The sequence below is a fragment of the Lactuca saligna genome, chromosome 3, assembly GCF_052625555.1.
Source record: "Lactuca saligna cultivar CGN05327 chromosome 3, ASM5262555v1, whole genome shotgun sequence".
NCBI lineage: Eukaryota > Viridiplantae > Streptophyta > Magnoliopsida > Asterales > Asteraceae > Lactuca > Lactuca saligna.
In genome coordinates this window covers 18,583,417-18,602,659 of record NC_136419.1, presented here as the reverse complement: position 1 = coordinate 18,602,659, position 19,243 = coordinate 18,583,417, and the positions used below count along the sequence as shown (strand labels likewise).

At 35.4% G+C, this 19,243-nt stretch overlaps 4 protein-coding genes across 6 annotated transcripts; 2 read left to right on the top strand and 2 right to left on the bottom strand.

Annotated features, from left to right (window-relative positions):
• Positions 1-624: 624 nt before the first annotated feature.
• Positions 625-2,885, top strand: LOC145034629 (binding partner of ACD11 1-like). Its single transcript, XM_078983090.1, has 5 exons — positions 625-882; positions 1,582-1,685; positions 1,770-1,845; positions 1,935-2,021; positions 2,097-2,885. Exons 1-5 carry the CDS (start codon positions 877-879, stop codon positions 2,676-2,678), a joined length of 855 nt encoding a protein of 284 aa, XP_078839216.1. The 5' UTR covers positions 625-876; the 3' UTR covers positions 2,679-2,885.
• A 2,809-nt stretch (positions 2,886-5,694) lies between these two features.
• Positions 5,695-7,468, top strand: DPMS2 (dolichol phosphate-mannose biosynthesis regulatory protein-like protein). Of its 3 annotated transcripts, none has more exons than XM_078983089.1 (3): positions 5,695-5,916; positions 6,931-7,051; positions 7,163-7,468. In XM_078983089.1, exons 2-3 carry the CDS (start codon positions 6,962-6,964, stop codon positions 7,319-7,321), a joined length of 249 nt encoding a protein of 82 aa, XP_078839215.1. In that variant the 5' UTR covers positions 5,695-5,916; positions 6,931-6,961; the 3' UTR covers positions 7,322-7,468. The 3 variants fall into 3 exon arrangements, with proteins under 3 accessions (XP_078839215.1, XP_078839214.1, XP_078839212.1); XM_078983088.1 differs by having other exon boundaries at positions 6,914-7,051; XM_078983086.1 differs by having other exon boundaries at positions 5,700-5,916; positions 6,926-7,051.
• A 2,491-nt stretch (positions 7,469-9,959) lies between these two features.
• Positions 9,960-11,469, bottom strand: LOC145034627 (putative calcium-binding protein CML11). The gene is made up of 2 exons (XM_078983085.1): positions 10,678-11,469; positions 9,960-10,394 (listed from the first exon to the last, which is right to left on the bottom strand). The coding sequence occupies exon 1, from the start codon at positions 11,215-11,217 to the stop codon at positions 10,723-10,725; it is 495 nt and encodes a 164-aa protein (XP_078839211.1). The 5' UTR covers positions 11,218-11,469; the 3' UTR covers positions 9,960-10,394; positions 10,678-10,722.
• Positions 11,470-12,390: 921 nt separating this feature from the next.
• LOC145034626 (Plastid-lipid associated protein PAP / fibrillin family protein) lies at positions 12,391-17,883 on the bottom strand. Its single transcript, XM_078983084.1, has 4 exons — positions 17,240-17,883; positions 16,340-16,535; positions 12,718-13,033; positions 12,391-12,622 (listed from the first exon to the last, which is right to left on the bottom strand). Exons 1-3 carry the CDS (start codon positions 17,848-17,850, stop codon positions 12,725-12,727), a joined length of 1,116 nt encoding a protein of 371 aa, XP_078839210.1. The 5' UTR covers positions 17,851-17,883; the 3' UTR covers positions 12,391-12,622; positions 12,718-12,724.
• Between the last annotated feature and the right edge of the window lie 1,360 nt (positions 17,884-19,243).

Genomic DNA, 19,243 nt, shown 5'->3' with positions numbered 1-19,243 from the left:
GAAGTTTGTCTACAATAGTTTGTTATGTTTAATGCACTCGTATTTTTTTTTGTTATATTTTATCGGAATTTTTTTTTGTGCACCTACTGCTACTTATTCCTGCGTCCGCCCCTGATTTTGGGATCTCTTTTTTTTATTGTTATGATTTTCCAATTGTGGTTTTAGTCCTCTTTGGAGCTCCTTGTTAGTAAATAAACACTTTGATTCTAAAGGACCGGTATATATCTAGTTTTCGGGATGTTAGGTGTCAGTCGATAAGAGTTGCCAAGGGATTCAACGTTTTGGTAAAATGATTCGACCGGACATTCACACACACATACAAAAAAAAAAAATTCACTCGTTTATCGGATATAATTAAATAATTAAATGATTATTATGACTAGATATAAAATATACTTGACAGATGATTGCTATTTGGGAATATTTTCTGAGTAATTTATTTTATTAAAAAATATAATTTAAAACATTTTATTACGTGTATTCTCCTTATAGTACGATTGGATCGCACAGTATCATTCATCCACATTGCACGTCGTATTGCAAGAACACGTGAGAAGTTGCCTCCACGACTTTCTACGCGCACTGCGTACAAATACGCTAAAGCGTACCCATGCATCATTCATCGCACTCTCTCCTTTAAAACTTGTACGTTTCCTTTCCATAAATACCTCGATTTGAGAAATTTCAATCACAACTCCGTCAACGCAAACCCCTTTCGAATTCCACATATTTTCAAAACCCTCTATCTATACATTTGTTGCAGTTTCCGGTGACTGTTCTTGTTAGTCGGCGTTTCTCCGCTGAACATTTCTGTTATCGAGGAAAACCCTCCGTTTCTCTTCTATCTGATATCTGATCTCATATCGAGCATTTACAATGTCGGTAAGCATCAATCGTATCGAAATATTAATGTACCTGTTATTCTTCGTTATTATCGACGATTTTGCTTGCTTATTTGCAGAGCTTAATCCATTATTTTAATTGATTTAGTGTAGATCTGTTTTTGTGAATTTGATTTTTTTGTTTTTAGCATTTGAAGTACTGTAGATTAGTCAAATACGAGTCAAGATGGTTGAGAACTGCAAATTTGAGTGTTGGCTGATTCAATAGATCTAAATTTTTACGAGACTAGATAATCAACAACGCATCTTTCAGTTTTCTTCGACTCTTTGGTGATTTTAGTGTGTTACACATGTATTACTCGCTTTTCCTTTCTCAGAATAAATAACTACGGAAACTTAATGGTTGCAAATTGGTCCAAATCGCGATTGATGTATTTGCTTACCACAAGGATCTAATTTAACAGTTATCATTACGCATATTACATGTTATGATTGAGGTGATTTTATATGAACAGAGGCATGTCCATTTAATTACTGTTTAACAACTCCAGTTTGATCTAGAAAAAACTGATGATATAGAATTATAGATACAAGTCTATGGAAATTGATCTAATAGATCAGAGCATTGGAACATCTTGAACAAGCGTATAAGTATACTATACTGGATATGTGCTGGGAAATGTTTGTTTCTTTACTTGTATGTGTAGCGATGTAACATCTTTCACCATTGATGCATCAGGTTAAATCTGTTAAAGTTAGCAATCTTTCACTAGGGGCTTCTGAGCGAGATGTAAGGGAGTTCTTCTCCTTTTCTGGAGATATTGTATATGTTGAGACAAAAAGGTTAGTAAACTAAATGACTTTAAACTTCCCTTTTTCCTTTTCTTACAAGTTACAACTAAAACCAGTTCAATCCTCTGATTACAGTGACACCGAGCGTTCCCAAATCGCATATGTCACCTTCACAGATTCTCAAGGAGCTGAAACCGCTGTTCTTCTTTCTGTAATTCACTTCTCTCTTTACATCCAATCAGTGTTTATACATACTACACCTTCCACATGTGATTGATCCGTTTGTGTCGTATGAATCAGGGTGCAACAATAGTCGATACAACTGTCACTGTAACTCTAGACCCAGAATACCAGCTTCCACCTGCTGCAACTGCTGCTTCTTCTCCAGTAAGACTAATTTCACAACCTGTTTTCCACCATTAAACATTTTTCACCCTTAGAGTCTTGGAAACTTTCTTGTAGCCATATGGAAGCAATGCTCCTGTTAGAACCGATTCTGCTCTACGAAAAGCCGAAGATGTTGTCACCAGCATGTTTGCAAAGGGTTTTGTATTGGGTAAAGATGCTGTTGGAAAAGCAAAAACGTTTGATGAGAAACACGGTTTGACATCCACAGCATCTGCTAAAGTAGCCTCATTGGACAAGAAGATTGGGTTCACTGAGAAAGTGAATGTTGGGACTTCTATTGTGAGTGATAAAGTGAAAGAAGTTGATCAGAAGCTTCAGGTTTCTGAGAAGGCTAAGTCAGCCTTCACAGCTGCTGAGAACACAGTAAGTAATGCTGGATCTGCTATAATGAAGAACAGGTATGTGTTTACTAGTGCTTCATGGGTAACTGGTGCTTTTAATAAAGTGGCAAAAGCTGCTGGGGAAGTAGGGCAGCAGACTAAAGAGAAAGTAGAAAAGGCTGAAGATGAGAAGAGAAAAAAAATGGTGGATGATTATGCTGAGGTTCATTTGTCTGAGTCACCAACTGCTCCGGATGTGAGTGAGCAGCAGCATCATCCTTCAAAGCCTGCACCTGTCACAGGTTTGGTTCTGTAGGTGCCCGTTTTATATATATACATTTTTATTTTTATTTTTATTTTTATTGGGAAATTGGATTTTGTATGGGAAAATCGTGTGTTTCACCCATTGTCGTGTGGTGATGATACAACTTTTACATCATTAGATTGTTGCGAGACTTCATTTTTATATCATCATTCGTCGTGAATTTGAATATATCAAAATTTGATACAGTTGGTGATTGAAGTTTTTTTAGTGTTTAAAGGCCTTGGGCTGTTTTTTTCCCCTTATATATGGGTAAAGTGGCTAAATGCTTAATGATGGTTGTCTTTTATTAAGCAATGTATATATATGAGGTTCAATGTATATTGTTTTTTTAAGCGGAAATTCATGAAATCCGTAGACTACCTCTATAACCCTTTGCAACAGAAGAGATGGACCAAATGGTTGCAGTCTGTAATAAGAAATATATTTGTTTTTGAACATCTACAAACTATTTCAATAAACTGATTTATAATCTGAAAATATTTCTTTAACATTGAAATTTTAATAATTCTAGTTTTAAAACATTGAAATTTAAAAAAAAAAAAAGACCAAAAATATAAAATTTATAAAAGAAGCTATCAATTTTTTCTGGAAAAACTAATTTTAAAGAACATAAAAGAAGAAAATTATAAAAAAAAAATTAAGAAATTGTTGCAAAAGAACAAGTGTTGTGAATGTACGCATCAAAAATTATCTGAAGAGGCAACCTCTAAATAAACTATCTAAATAAACTATATGAATAAGACAAACTGTAGTTAGCAAACTAGCTAAAAAATCTAGTTTTTGGCTAATAAGTTAGTTGATTGCAGAGAACCTAGATAAAGAAAAAGTAATAATGTTAGATAAAAAAAATATTAATAAGTTAAATGACAAATATAAAATGATATAAAAGAATATTTAAATATATATAACAAAAAACCATGGTAAATTTGGAAAACTAAGGAAAAAAACAATGAAAGAATATAAGAATATTTAAATATACAAGTAAAAACTATGGTAAATTTGGAAAACTGTGGACAAAGCCTCACGAGCTTATCAAAAGGTATCTACAAAACATTGCATCGCAATAAGCTTAAAAAAAATTAAGTTGTTTTATACATACCAGCTAAATGATCATTTTATCTTTATATTTTAACAAACAATTTTCACAATATTTATCAATTATAACATGAGAGAAGTTGGGAGGAAAAATAAGATGGGCAAATACTTAAAGGGTTGATGTGTTAATACATTAAGCCATGTTATTTGGTTGAATCTTCTAAGTTATTATCTTTTGATCAAGTCAAAAGGAAGCGTCTATAAATGTCCAATTTACGTGTTTGACTCATTAAGCAAATTAAGTTAAAAGAAAATGTCCCTTGGTTGAGAGATTTTGGGTGAGTTTGTTTCTTTTAGGCAACTTTAGAGAAAGTGTTGGACTGTGAGCGTGATTTTTGGGGTAAACTTCTCTCATTCACATGAATTGCGAGTGGCTTTGATTTTGATGTGAGATCCCCTTTGCTGGCACAAAATTGGGTACAAAACAAAAGCGCAACTCACAACATGTTCTCATCTTATCATAGTGATTTTGTAATTGTAATTTTAATGACTTAGAATAACAAAAAGAAATAGTTATCCCGAATGAAAAAAGTATATTCTTAGGTTGTTAATTGCATTGTCTTAACTTTTTAAAACAAATATAATATTCTCTTTGATGAAAGGTTAAATGTTTTTTCTAGTAATCACATCTTTTATAAACTAAAAAACATTGTAAAAATCTAATTACCAGGCTAGCGTTCGATTGGTCAAGTTTGGCTTGTGAGTTTGTCATGAGAGTTAACACGTGGTCTAACTTTTATTGTGTAGGAAGACTTGTAATGAGAATGTGTCAAAATAGATTATTTATATATAATTTGGGTTGTGATGGGGTTCATACTTCACGATAGGGTTAGGCATTGGTGGATACCCGATCAGAATGTGGGGTCTACTGCCGAAATTGATATTGAAACAAGTTTTAAAAATTTCTAACACAATATTCAAGTATTTGTCCAACTTTGTTTTCATATACCAAAAAAGACGTCTTGAACCAACAAACACATATGAAGAGTAAGCCAGATGCTAATTTAAGTGCATGAAACTATAGATACTTGAATTAGAGAAAAATAGCAGCCTTATATGGTGTACCATATGGCTTTTTTGTTTTCATGGGTTCAATAAACAAGAAGTTATAAAACTCTATCTAACATGACAATTGAGTGATTGACATACATATACGCTAGTGAAACAAAAGACAACTATAGAAACATTAGGTGCTCGGTGAGATGAGTTTTTTGTACCTAGTTTTAAAACCGGTTCCACCACTGTATAATATCCCGTAAAATTGAATTAGAGATGTTTCTTATTCTAGTATTTATCCAAAGCCGTTGTTTTCATAAGGGTTGGATCGTCAAAATGGTTGGGCTAAAAACGGTTGGATTATTAAATCGTTAGACTTTTGATCCACCACTTTTACCTTAGGTCATTTTGTATACTCCACAATGTGCTTACCTCCAACTCAATGTCACATAGGTTCACAATATTTTTATCTACCTTATGAAATACTCCACGTCACCACTTTTAAATAAATAAAATTGTTTGGGATGATGTTCATGATTGCCATATAAGGCATAAAGTTCTCACTTCACATACTTACTTAACGGTTTGTAGAGTTTAATTTTTTTAACAAAATTTATTTTGTAAATAATTACATTTGTTTTATTCGAGAAAAAATCATCAAAATGCATAATTATTTTCCTCTACATATAGATAATGATATTAACATATTTTAATATAAAAATTGGTACTTAAAATGATTTAAACTATAATTTTTTTTTTCTTGTTAAAAGTTGGAAAACTGCATTAAAAAAGAATACTATGACAACATGATAGTTTTCCAACCATAAAAGTTGCATTTTTTTTTTATTAAAAACTGCATCAAAAAAATATTATGACAACATGGTTTTTTTCATACGTTTCGGGATTTACTGTGATTTCCATTTCAACAAAATCCAAAACACAACCAAATAGGCAAATATACCCGGTGACAACCAAATTTTGATTTAGTTTAATCCGTCAATATTTGGTTATTCCTGATTTGGGTTTTCGTCAAACTCCGAGAGCATTTGGTCTTCAACGAATACAAGAGGAACGTTTTGCAGAAGGGCATGATCTGAGCATTCAACAAAAGCCCTAATTTACATTCGTCGATAATCGAGTAAGTTTCTGTTATTTACTCCTCTGTTTTCCGTTAGTGTCTAGATTCATAATGTCTCTGTCTCCTGTTATATAATGAAAATAGTTCATCACTTGATTATTGACTATAATATTTCCTGATCGATTCCTAAAATGTTATGTAAAGTTGTTAGGATTGTGTAAAGAGGAATTTAGTTACAAGTTAGTATCAGTACTTCAATAACAATGAAAAGTTCATCAATCGTTCAGATGTCTTGAATTCCATCGCTTGGTTATTCATTTTAACCTAATTTCGTGATAATCTCATTGTTCTTGTTATCATCATCATCTTCATCCCGATCAACCTACTTTCCCATTCAGTCATTTTTTATTTCATTTCAAATCATGTCAAATTATGCTAATTCGTCTTCTTCAGATCCTTCATTCGATCATTCTCATCCTTTATATAGTGTGTTCCAAACAATTTGGTGGATCAGGATTTAGGGCTTGGAAGATAGCCATGAGTATTGCACTCTATGTTAGGAACAAGTTAAGCTTCATTAATGGCGGATCTGTTAGACCTACATCCATATCTCCTTTGTTTGACCTTTGGCAACGATGCAATGACATGGTTATCTCATAGATTTCAAAAGGTTTGTTTTGTCCAGAGAGATTGGTGAAAGTGTATTGTATATTGAAACACCATAGGAGCTTTGGTCAAGCAAATGGAGCAAAGCTTTATCAACTTGAAGCAATTAGTTGGTTTTCCTCATACAAACGTTCATGAAATCATATGTTGTGATATTTATCCTCGAGCGAAATATCTTCCTCATAGCCATAACTCATCTATTTTTTTAAACTCATTCACCATTGATATATGTGGATCTTATTGAATTTCCACATACAATGGCTTTAATTACTTCCTCACCATCGTGGATGGTTTTAGTCAAACCACTTTGACTCATCTTTTATCTACAAACATCAATGCTTTTCCTGATATTCAAGGCTTTATTGAGATTGTTAATACTTAACGTTTACAGAAATGGTTGTAGGATAGGATTTACAGTAAAACTACTACAAAAGTAGAAATGGAATTGGCAGACAGGGCAGTTGGGTTCATTTTAGCAAGCATCAGTGTGACTGTTTTCACGTATTACTCCTTTTGGGTGATTGTATTGGTTAGTTTTTGCATAAATTCATTAATTTCTTCATTTTATCTAATTACTTAAAATTTAAAATTACCATATGATTTTAAGGTCTTACTTATTATTATATTATGGGTCTTTCAGCCTTTTGTAGACTCGGATCACTTTGTACACAGTTACTTCTTACCCCAAGAGTATGCAATCCTGCTACCTGTTTATGCTGGTGTCTCTCTCATTTGCTTCTTATCTGTCTTTATTGGATATGTCATGCTTAAATCCAACTCCAAGAAGAAGAAAGCCTAGTTCAAGTTTTGCAATCTAGTCTTATTTTTCTAGTTTTGCAGAGGAAATATGACATGTTTTGGAAAAATATAAATATATGTGTGATCTCTCTAAATACTAACTGTAATTTCTCTTCATATCTTTAGACGACGTATTCACTTGCCAAAAGCATTTCAGTTTTAATTTGAAATTCAAAGCTACAGCATTGTTTATGTTACAAACGGATACAAAGGGAAATATTGAAACACAATTGTTATCGGAAAAAAGGCAACTAAAAGTAATTTGGAATCTTATACATGACTGAGTTAGACCGGTTTCCTAGGGCAATTCTTGAATGATAATGATGAAGAAGGCTTTCATGATTCATTTCAACCAACCATATTTTTGTAATGCATACCAAAAGAATTATTCACAATGGTATATAATTCAAGCTAAATGCAACACAAGACCATCCTGTTCATCGAGATGCAACAAAGCCTCTGAAGAGAGACTTGGTTAGAACTACCAAACGAGACATATATCTCAAACCACAATTTAATCGGTTAGCATTTAGCAATGGGAACCCAACTTGATTTAGTGCTTCAATCTCTCAAATTTAATATGTAATAACAAGTCACTTAAACAAAGAAAAGGTGCTATCAAAATGATATATCTATGTGAGGTAGAAATAATGTCATTGTCGAGAATAAGGTTGTGTCCATACTCGTAACAAAGTTTTGGAGGCTGTCTAAACAACATATCAACATGGATGTAAAACTTTGCCTATATTATCTAAAGGTAGTGTCACCTCAAATGAAGAGCAAAAATTACTTTCGCCTAGTTGCTAAAAGACGTCTTGCTTTCCTTTAAACATATTGTTAGTTTGCAGAGACGTGGGTCTCTCTCTCTCTCTCTCTCTCTTTATTTTTATTTTTAATGTTCAATAAGAACGCAAAGATGGCATGTATTTGTTTGGGTTAGCCGGAGAGATCACTGAATTCTTTGGTTTAAACTTTAAACCCATGGGATACCTTGAAATTAATCACTTCTACCTTGTTTGTATTAAAGTGGGTTTAATCTTCATGACACTTGTGATACCACTTGTTTAAATGAAAGGAAAATTTTCTAACCTGACGGGGAATTGTTGGAATTGACGTGGGATGAGAAGGTTGGAAGTCGTTCATTCCTTTGACCCATATACGTGGAAAAAGAAACCAAATTTTGGTTTATATAGAACTTTTTCTCCTTACCACATAAGACAAAATGGTGGGGGCTAAAACCTAAAAGAGGGTGCAACCCACATGTGCCTTTAGACGTGGTTGTTTATGGAAATACGCAAGGTTCACAAAGTGACGCGTTGTATGCACATTTAGCACTTTAGACATACACAATGTGTCGTCAAAAGTGTGACTATGGTTTATCAATTATTTGACATGGTCATGTGTCGTGTTTGGTGTTGTCAAAGTGTGGCTATAAATACTAGGGTTTTACCCTAGTATTTATCCACTATATGGTTTTACCCTATAAATACTAGGGTTTTGGTCAAGTGTCGTGTTTTAGTGTTCTAAGAACTATAGTGTGATGTCAAAGTGTGACTATTTTTACTGTATAAATACTAGGGTTTTGGTCATGTGTCGTGTTCTGGTGCTCTAATAACTATCGTGTGTTGTCAAAGTGTGACTATGGTTTGTCATTTCTTTGGCATGATCATGTGTCGTGTTCTGGTGTTGTCAAAGGGTGACTATGGTTTGTCAATTCTTTGGTTATGTGTTGTGTTCTGGTTGGGTTGATGTTACATGTCTCCCCACTATACGGTTTTCCTGCATAAATACGTCATGTGTCGTGTTCTGGTGTTGTCAAAGTGTGACTATGGTTTGTCAATTCTTTGGTCATGTGTTGTGTTCTGGTTGGGTTGATGTTACATGTCTCCCCACTATACGGTTTTACCGCATAAATACTAGGGTTTTGGTTGTATAAATACAACTTCACACAATTTTAATCACTGAAGCTCTCATGCATTGCTATCGGAACCAATACATTTTGTACATTAAAATCTAGGTTTTACACTTACACTTACAACAAATAAGCAGCATACAAAAACAAACTTTGAAGGACAAGATTCCAAATTCATAATGATCATATTGATGGAAAATTGTCAACAATGTTGGTTTTAATTAATATTGCATAATATTTAAATTTATCTGATAACGAGACAATTCTATTTCTACTGTTTCTTATTGGTAAAATTTAGATGGATAAATTATTTTGGAGATAGAGTTGTTTTTTATTTTCATTTATAACATTTAATATAAAAATTGTTTATTATTATTATTTGATTAACCAAAACATCATTCAATTAAGGATGACAATTTTTCAACAAGAAGCGACACACAAAAATAAACAGGTTTGGTCATAAATAGGTTGACCCGCATGCCCCGTTTATTATGCGAGTCGTGTTTGGGTTGGCAGATACATTCGTGACACAAATAACTATGTGTCGTATAATTGAACATTGATAGACGGGTCATGTATGCGTGAAGGAGACACGGGTTAAGGTTGAAGTACATGACATGAATAATTATATGCGTCACTGGTACACACCTTTTTCAAAATACAACTTGCTTGTATTAATATTTTGATTCCCTATCTACTATGATATTTGTAAAAACTAAAAAGCATCTGGCACACACCTTTTTCATATAAAACATTACAAAAACTGTAAACGAATAGATCAGTACTCTTTTATATCAAAAAGACAGACGGGTAAATCCATGCATGATGGGGAAAGGGAATCTAACATTAATTTGGTTCCAAAAGTAGCTATATATGAATGAATGATGCTTATTAGCAACAAAAGTAAGGAATTCGAGCCAAACATGTACAGATTATTTGAACGTGCCCCATCATATCATCGACTTCACCAGATCTATCTTCATCTCTGCACATGTTTCTTAGTTCTTATCCACGATAAGTGGCCTACTCATGAAACAAACAACCATGAACCATATTCACAATGCATGCTTTATAATGTGTATCATCATGTATGAAAGTTGAAGAGCCTTTAATCACCGATATGGAGATTCTAGCCCCTTTGTCAATAAGCTACAACGATCATCTGATAACCAATTACAAAACAAAACCATTCAGTTCTATATATTTTACTCATTAAGTTCACTTTTTAATTATTTTTGTCTTCGATTTTTCAATAAGGGGATATATCTTTGGGTTGAGAAACATACAAGTTAATTACAAATCATTCATGTTTATAAACTGATACAAAACAATTCAGATGCTCATAACTCAAACCCTTCGACCTTGGGACTACTAATCTGACCTCATTGATGATAACAAATCTGAACACAAGATGAAGAAAGCAACACCTAGATAGAAAATTTTACCTGAAAAGGAAAATAAGGGAAACCCATGGCCGGAATGATGATGTTTCAGGAAAAAGAATTATCAAAAGCGGCTGAAGTGATTGCCCGAGAGAACTCCTGGAAGTTGATCCGTCCATCGCCGTCAGTATCCGCCTCTTTGATCATCCCCGTCAGCTCCTCCGCCGTCAACGCATGTCCCAGCTTCGCCATAGAGTGAGCCAGCTCTGCCGCCGTGATATACCCGTTGCCGTCGCGATCAAACATCTTAAACAACTGCTTCATTTGGTCGTCTGTGTAGGGAGACTTCGCCGGAAGAAGCTCCGGCGCCACCAGCGCTACGAACTCCGAGAACTCCACCAAACCGTTGCTGTTGGTATCGGCTTTCTGTATTAATGCATCGAGCTGGTCAGGGCTTGGTGTAAGACCTAACGATCGTAACAACGAACCCAATTCGAGTTGTGTGAGGCTGCCGTCGTTGTTTCTGTCAAACGATCGGAATATTTCCCGGAGCTCTCCCAGTTGTTCGTCGTCCAGTTTCACGGCCTCCTTGTCACTGCTCATTTCCGTCGTGTTTGAAAAACAATCTAAAATTTCATGGCAAACAGATCTATACAGATTACAGATGATGAAGGTGGATATAGGGATTCGAAGAAAGAATTGACCCAACAAACATTCCACGAAGCGATTACGATTACTCAGATGAGATGAGTCTGTATCTGGCTATCTGCATTGGATTTTGGATTTTGGAATTTGGAATTGGTAGTTAACCTCTCCATATTTAATGGATCGATTGAATTGTGGACACGACCATTGGTTGACGTATTTTCATTAAACAAATTCAATTTTTAGTTTTAATAATAATAATATAGTTATTAATTTTAAAATTTTGTTGGAACTAAATAAAATTTAAAAAAATTAAAAAAAAATTAAAAAAAAAAAAAAGTTAATAGCAAAGACAAAGCGGCGGCAATCGCGTGAAGCCGGGCACGTCTTTTTGGCTTTTCAACCGCTTTCTGAAAAATTAAAAGTTTCCACAACAAGGGTAGGATGGTTGCGATCCTCTGCATCACCTATGCTATGATCCATCTGCCACCTCTTACCAATGAGATGATGCCACATCAAATTTTGATTGTTAATCAACCTTTGACTTTATAATTTCTTGAGATATATGAAAACTCAAGAGACTTGAAGAGTCTATTGAATTGGTATATTTGGTACGGTGTATAGACCCACTTAATAAAAAAGGATGCAAAAAGATAATTTGATTTAATTAACAAGTAACAAACGTCGATATTTGATGCTAATCTGACTTTTAAAAAATATATAGGTCGTAGTAGGTAGCATGTTAACATCTGTGGGAATCACCTCACAATAGTTTAACCCAGACTCCTGCCCAAATTTAGTTGCCGTCCTAGTGACTAAAGAGACTTCGAGTTGAGGTCCACACGCTCTTTTGAAATTACAAATCATGCTTGGAATAATGTCTATGAAATTACAAAATCACCCTCGTGAATATTGACTTCCAATCACTTTGAGTGTTTGACCCCCTGATCATTTTGACCGACTGTCATATATTGATTTTTAAGTGTCCAAATCCATTTCATGCAACTTTTGTGGATTTTCATTCTCATTCATACGATGTGATGACAAGTCGTTTTGTTCTAGAATCTACATTGTGATTCTTTTTCCAAATAATCTATCATTTTTAATTAGAAAATTTAACACATAAAGCTGTTATACAAGGCAAAATGAGTTTACATATAGCACAGGAGCTTGAATTCAGCATAGTAATATACAACACAATTTACATATGAAAGTAAATAAACCTATTACACCTTTCAACAACATCCATGCTTATTTTCATCTCTATCAAATAAATATATTTTAATTTTTTATAAGCTTTGAAAACCTCCTCCTTAGATTCATTCATAAAAGCTTCAATTTCTGCAACAATTACACCCTGAATCTGTTTAAAAAAAAAAAAAAAAAAAAAAATTTACCATCTCTCCTGGGTAAGGTTATAGCTTTAAGCATGTAAAAATTAAAAACAATAATCTATACCTGATAATTAATCCAAAAGAGGACTTCCTTCTTTAGCAAGAACAAAGAGGCCACCATCACCTCTGGAAATCCTTAAATCCTTGTCCAAGTAAGTGGTTAAAAGCCATGATTTTGTTCTTTCACCTGGGATTGGAATCTTAAGAGGAGCTTGACCTGAAATGGCACCTGCTAAACTTGCCACAGCCTCTTGCAAAGGGTTCAGAGATTGCTGTACACCTGACAAATTTATATTTTGGCCAAAAATCTCAACACTTTCCGGAAGGCTTACATTTGACTTTATCTTTGGAGGCTGAAAACTCCCTTCCTTAAATTGTACCTGAAAAGATCATGAAATATTTATTATACAGAAAATAGATTTAACTTAAATTAAAGAGTAAACAGGTCATTTTCAATGCATGAAGCAATATATTGAAAATAACTAAATGCAAGAAACAGCAACATGCTTTCGTTTATTCTGTGTATTTCTATTCTATTACAGCATTGTACTTATAGTTTATATGTATTTGGATGACGATAAAGAACAAATGGATGAGTCCAATAGTGTGGAGCAACCCAATGGGTCGAAACCATTTATGGTCTGTCGAAGGAGATCCAATTCACGTGCCAAGGAATAATTATGTTACATGGGAATAAGATCTATATATGTCAGTAGCATGATTGGCCCCAATTTCGCGATAAACTCCTGGTGCGTTTTAATGGCACAAAATTTCGTAATGTTCATGAAGCTCTGGGTTCCCTATTCCAACCGGGCTCCATCGAAGAGTATATTGAGGAATTTGAAGCCCTTTCTGCCCTCATTCCAGACCAATCGGATTGGAATGTTCCTTAAGGGATTGCAGGAGGAGATTCGAAACTGGGTACGAGCTCTCAACCCTATTTCGTGTGATCATGCCATGGATCTCGACAGACACGTCTCTATCGCCACCACTAGTACATTGGTGACGTCCACCAGATCCTGTCCTTCGTCTCCCTGGAGTATTACGTCTCCGACCACACCATGAGCACTCAGACCTTCACAAAGTCGGATACACCTCAGCCCATTTCATTCACTAAACCCCTTCCTGCTATTGGGCCACCCGGTGCAAAAGGACCCATTTCGTCATCCCTTACCCGGACCCGCCCTCTATCCAAATCCGATTGGGAAGAACGGCATCGCTTAGGATTATGACACCCCCACCAGATGGTGAATGTCATGCCCTCGAGCTATGTGGTGTCACACTTGATTCTTCCTCCTCCGATCTGAAAACACTGAAATTACTACCCTAATCCTTATTGATAGTGGAGCTACACACAATTTCCTCTCAAAGAAGCTTTTGCTCGCGCTCTTGGTCTCGACCTCCTATTCGTAACATCGAGCACAAAATTACCCTCCTCAAGGGCCAGGGCCTGGTTTGTGTCCGCCCATATCGTTACCCTCATGCCCAGAAGAATGAGATACAACACCAAGTTAATGATATGTTACAAACTAGCATCATTCGGGTCAACCAAAATTCTATCTCCAGCCCGTAAAAAAAAAAAAAAAAAAAAGATGACTCCTGGCGCCTATGTATCAATTACAGAGCTTTAAACAGAGTAATGATTCCCAACAAATACCCCATTCCTGTGGTCGAAGAATTACTCGATGAATTACAGATCAATCTCAAGTTCGGTTTCTATCAAGTCAAAGTGCGAGATGAGGATATTGAAAAGACTGTTTTTACGTACACGCTATCGGCACTTTGAATTTCTCGTGATGCTTTTCGGCCTCACCAACGCTCCGGCCACCTTCCAAGCATTGATGAATGATATTTTCCGGCCACTTGTTCAACAAGGAGTGCTTGTTTTCTTTGATGACATCCTTATGAATAGCGCTTCATGGGACCATCATCTCAATCTCTTATCACAAGTGTTGACCTTATTGCAGGAACATCAGTTAGTAGTCAACCAAAAGAAGAGCCATTTTGGTCTGAAGTCGGTGGAGTATTGGCCATATCATCGACAAGCATGGAACTATCTCTATGGACCCAAGCAAGATCCAATCCATCTTGGATTGGCCCGTTCCAAACAACGTGAAGGGCGTACAGGGTTTCCTTGGTCTTACGGGGTATTACCACAAGTTCATCAAGGGGTATGGCAAGTTGGCACAACCACTCACGGAACTCACCAAGAAGGACAACTTCAATTGGGGACCTGAAACTCAGCAAGCTTTCCAGACCTTTGAAGCTTCATATGACATCCGCTTCGGTCCTCGCCCTCCCTAATTTCCTTAAACCATTCGAGATTGAGTGTGATGCCTCCGGGAGAGGACATGGGGCAGTCCTCATGCAAGAAAAATGACCCATTGCCTTTTGCAGTAAGGCATTATCAGCTAATATTTTAGCCAAATCTGCCTACGAAAAAGAGATCATGGCACTTGCCCTTTCAATCCAACATTAGCAGCCCTACCTCCTTGGTCGAAATTTTACTGTATTCGCTGATCAAAAAAGCCTCAAACATTTGTTGGAACAGAGAATCACCACTCCAGATCAACAAAACTGGCAAGAAATTTTTAAAATGCAGGGAGCGATTTGAAGTTTAGCTCAGCCTACCACCCCGAAACAGACAGTCAAACTGAGGTGGTTAATCGCAGCCTCGAGACTTATTTACGATGCTTTGCTGCCGATCAACCCAAAACTTGGGCCCTTGGTTTAAAAAAGCGCCGACTAGGCACGCTTAATGCGCTAGGCGCCCAAGCGATGACCTAAAGCGCTTCAAGTAATGAGATGCGATGCGATTCCCTTAAGCAGTCGCCTTTTCCGCTTTTTACCGCTTTGTGCTTCAGTGCTTAATAGCGCTTACGGTAATTAATAGAAAATGGGGTTTTAATGAAGTTAGGTGGGCAAATAGGTTTATATAAATTTGAAAAAAAGGATGGAAACGATGAATCAATCTTGTAGGCAATACATACAAATACACAAAACATAGCAAATCGTATCATCGCTCCAACACATCTTCTCCAAGTAATCGGAAATCAACTCTGCTAATGTTTTCTACTTCCATTCAATTATACTAATCTACATATTCGATTCTCTTCTCAAGTCTAAAACTATAAACTTTGATAGTTTGAAGTATGAACTTTGGTCATAATATTTATATGTTTTCTATGAAGTTGTTAGCTGTTAACTTGTGTTACTTAACTGCTAAGTCATACACATAATTCATAAGTTATTTGTTATCATGTATGATAGTTTAGACGAAACTAGTTATAACTTATCAAGTACTTAGGATTTAATGACGCTACTATGATTTTATGAGATTTTTAAGTATTTCCATAATTTTTATATTTTTTTTCAATTTGGAGCGCATCGTGTGCTCTAGGTGCGCGCTTTCGCTTAGCCCTTAGCGCATCGGTCCCCAAAGGCTTTAGCGCTTCAGGTTATTTTGTATTCGGCTTAGTTGCTTGGGCAGGAAGACTCATTTGAGCTTTTCTCTGTTTGAATGAATTAAGTTCTCCTTTTGGTTCATCTTCCATTCTTTCTTCTTTCTTATCAGACGACATTAATGTTGTAGTAGGAAGAATTAGAAGTGACAGTAGGGTGCTAAGCTATAATAAACAAATCAATGGAAGTCTGTAGTACATTTGTATTGTAAAAAAAAAAGGTACCTGGATTCTTGAGGGACTTCTGACTTCAAAGTTTGCAGATGCAGTGGATGTGAAAGTAGCAAAAGGGGTGGAGAATGTGATGGAATTATCAATGGTAAGTGTGGTGGTAGAGATTTCTTGACAAATCTTGTCAACCTTCAACAATGGAGTTGTGCCCACAGCCAGAAGTGGCAGTAGCTCAGAAAATGCAGTGTACCTGTTAATTGTTATGTGTTACCACACAAACAGAATATGTTTCAGAACACAACAAGGGCAGAATAAGAAAATTAAGAAATTATGAGGAAAATGGTTGGAGAAAGAAGTAAACATGATTACTAAAAATAAATAATTAATTGATGATTGGACAGCCTCTTGTAAACAAGGTTAAGTGAAGCAAGTGAAGTAAGAAGAAATAGCTAAATGGGAAAGTAACTTGAAATTACAATGAGAGAAATGTAAAGGCTTTAAGTAGTATAAAGAAAGGGCAGGGCTATAGAAGAATTACAGTTTCGTTATAGACATATGCGCTTAGCTTTATCCTTCAAAAATCTGTTCTATCTAAATGTCATCATTTGTGAATTGTGATGTATTACTCTGAATTTACTTAGATGTCTATGTCTGATTCTAATAAACAATAGGCAGCTATCTTTTGCATTTTCTCACAATAAGGTACCAAATGTCGTTACTTCTTTGCTTTACACTCGTAGTCCATAATTTCTAATACAAATGCAACAGTTCTAGTTTTTGGTTATCTCAAAATAATAAGTGCAGCGTAGACCTTTCTTGGATTTAATTGACAAGTGATAGATTGAGAGATCGATAAAGCCAGAGCTGATGCATTCTAATCCGCAAAATCACAGCAATTGCAAGAAAACACAATATCAAAAAGTTGATACGAACGAAGGGTTTCAGTGTGCTTACAGCAAAATCCAGTTACCATCAAGAAGCTCCACCGCTTCAGTAGGCGCCGGCGTCGGATTAATCGCTTCTAATTGAGTCACCAACTCCATAATCTCCGCCCGTTCCTCCGTCGACGCACGGAATCCGAGACCAGTCCCGTAAACACTGTCAACCAAACACCTCTTCAGCTCTTCAATTTTACCATTATCCTCAGCTGCAGTCACTTCTAGAGTTTGACTGCCGTTGCCGGCAATAGAAATTTCTTCCTCCGGTTGCTCTATAGCACCGGTTCCCCACTCGTCTTCATCTTGGGGAGGATCTGAGGTTGACAATCTCGTCGGTGGTTCATTTTCCGGCTCAGATTTCTCTCCCCATTCATCTGTGACCGTGGGTAGCTGCGACCCGTCTGATTCTTCGTCGTCGTTGACAGTCTGGTCAGTGGCGTTCCATTCAGGGGTTGTTGGGGGATTGTTTGAGGAGAACCGAGTGAATGCCGATTTGATTCTTTTTTGGCGGATTGAAAAAGATAGAGATATAGGGGGAGAGTAGTGGAGCATGGAAGAAGTAGCCGTGGTGGTGGTGGCCGAGTTCTCGAAGAGAAGTGATGGGTTGTGGGAGAAGAGGAGAGACATTGTTGTTTCTGGTTCCGGTGAGTGTGGGTCTCCCGTTCCATGCTATTCATTTATTTATCTCATATTAAAGATTTTTGAGTAAATTACATGGATAGTCCCTATGCTTCTGGGTAATTTTTATATTTGGTTACTAATTTTTTTTTTTTTTTTTTTTTTTTACCTCGGATGGTATTCATTATTATATGTTTTAGATGCCTTTATGGTTCCTATGAGACATAAAATCACTTTTTTCCTGTAACAATCATTTTTTTTGTATTTGGTAATTTATTAAACAAACTAAAATAATATATATATATATATATATATATATATATATATATATATATATATATATATATATATATATATATATATATATATATATATATATATATAGAAGTAAATTCATGCGAAAATATAAATATCCTGCGAAAACGTGAAAACAGCTTTTATCTTATGAAAATTAGATACATGTACTATAAAAAAATAATTTTATTAGCAATAAATTAAAAATAGTAAGTTTACATTAGATGGTGTTATGATAATATATATTTAAAGACGGTTTTTATAATTATATTTTTTTCACGTCCTTAATCATTTTTAAATTCATGTTTTCATAATAAAAATGTTAAAAATCATACTTTGCTAATATGAAATAGTCTATCATCTATCATCGATTATCATCATGTATTTCAAAGTTTGGATGAATTATTTTCCAAAATATAATGTTGAGGTGACATAATATCATATGGTTTTCTTGTTTTCGCGTTTTCGCAAATTATTTGCATTTTCGCATGAACCCTCCCATATATATATATATATATATATATATATATATATATATATATATATATATATATATATATATATATATATATATAAATATAAATATAATATGGACCAACTATTTCTTTCTTAACATACCTACGTTTTGCTCTTATTTGATACAACCTCCACACACCCCTTTCTTCCACCTCCATCATTTCCCTTCACCGGAGGCTGCATCACCCCTCTCATTTCTTGTCGGAACAAATGTTTAACCTTGCTTCTTTGGTCAGAAAGCTCTTTGCCGCTGACTTCTAGTTTGATCATCTTCTTCGCCATCGTTTCATGTTCTTGTGCAATCGGCGCCTGTTCTTGTGCCATCTCCGCCTGTTTTTGTGCCATCATCGTCTGTTCTTGTGCTACCACCTACATCACCCCTCATCTTTCTATGTTGTTTGGGAGTGAGATTTACACGTTTATTTGATTCCGTTTGGCTTGGTTCTTGAGAGATTTCGTTTCTGATTTCCGTGAATAAAGGAGTTTGGAGCTACTGACGAGAGAGGGGGTACGATTTAGGAATCTATGAGGTTGTAGGATACGTAATGGAATCTGAATGTTCAAATATGGTCTCTGGTGTTGATTCACCTGA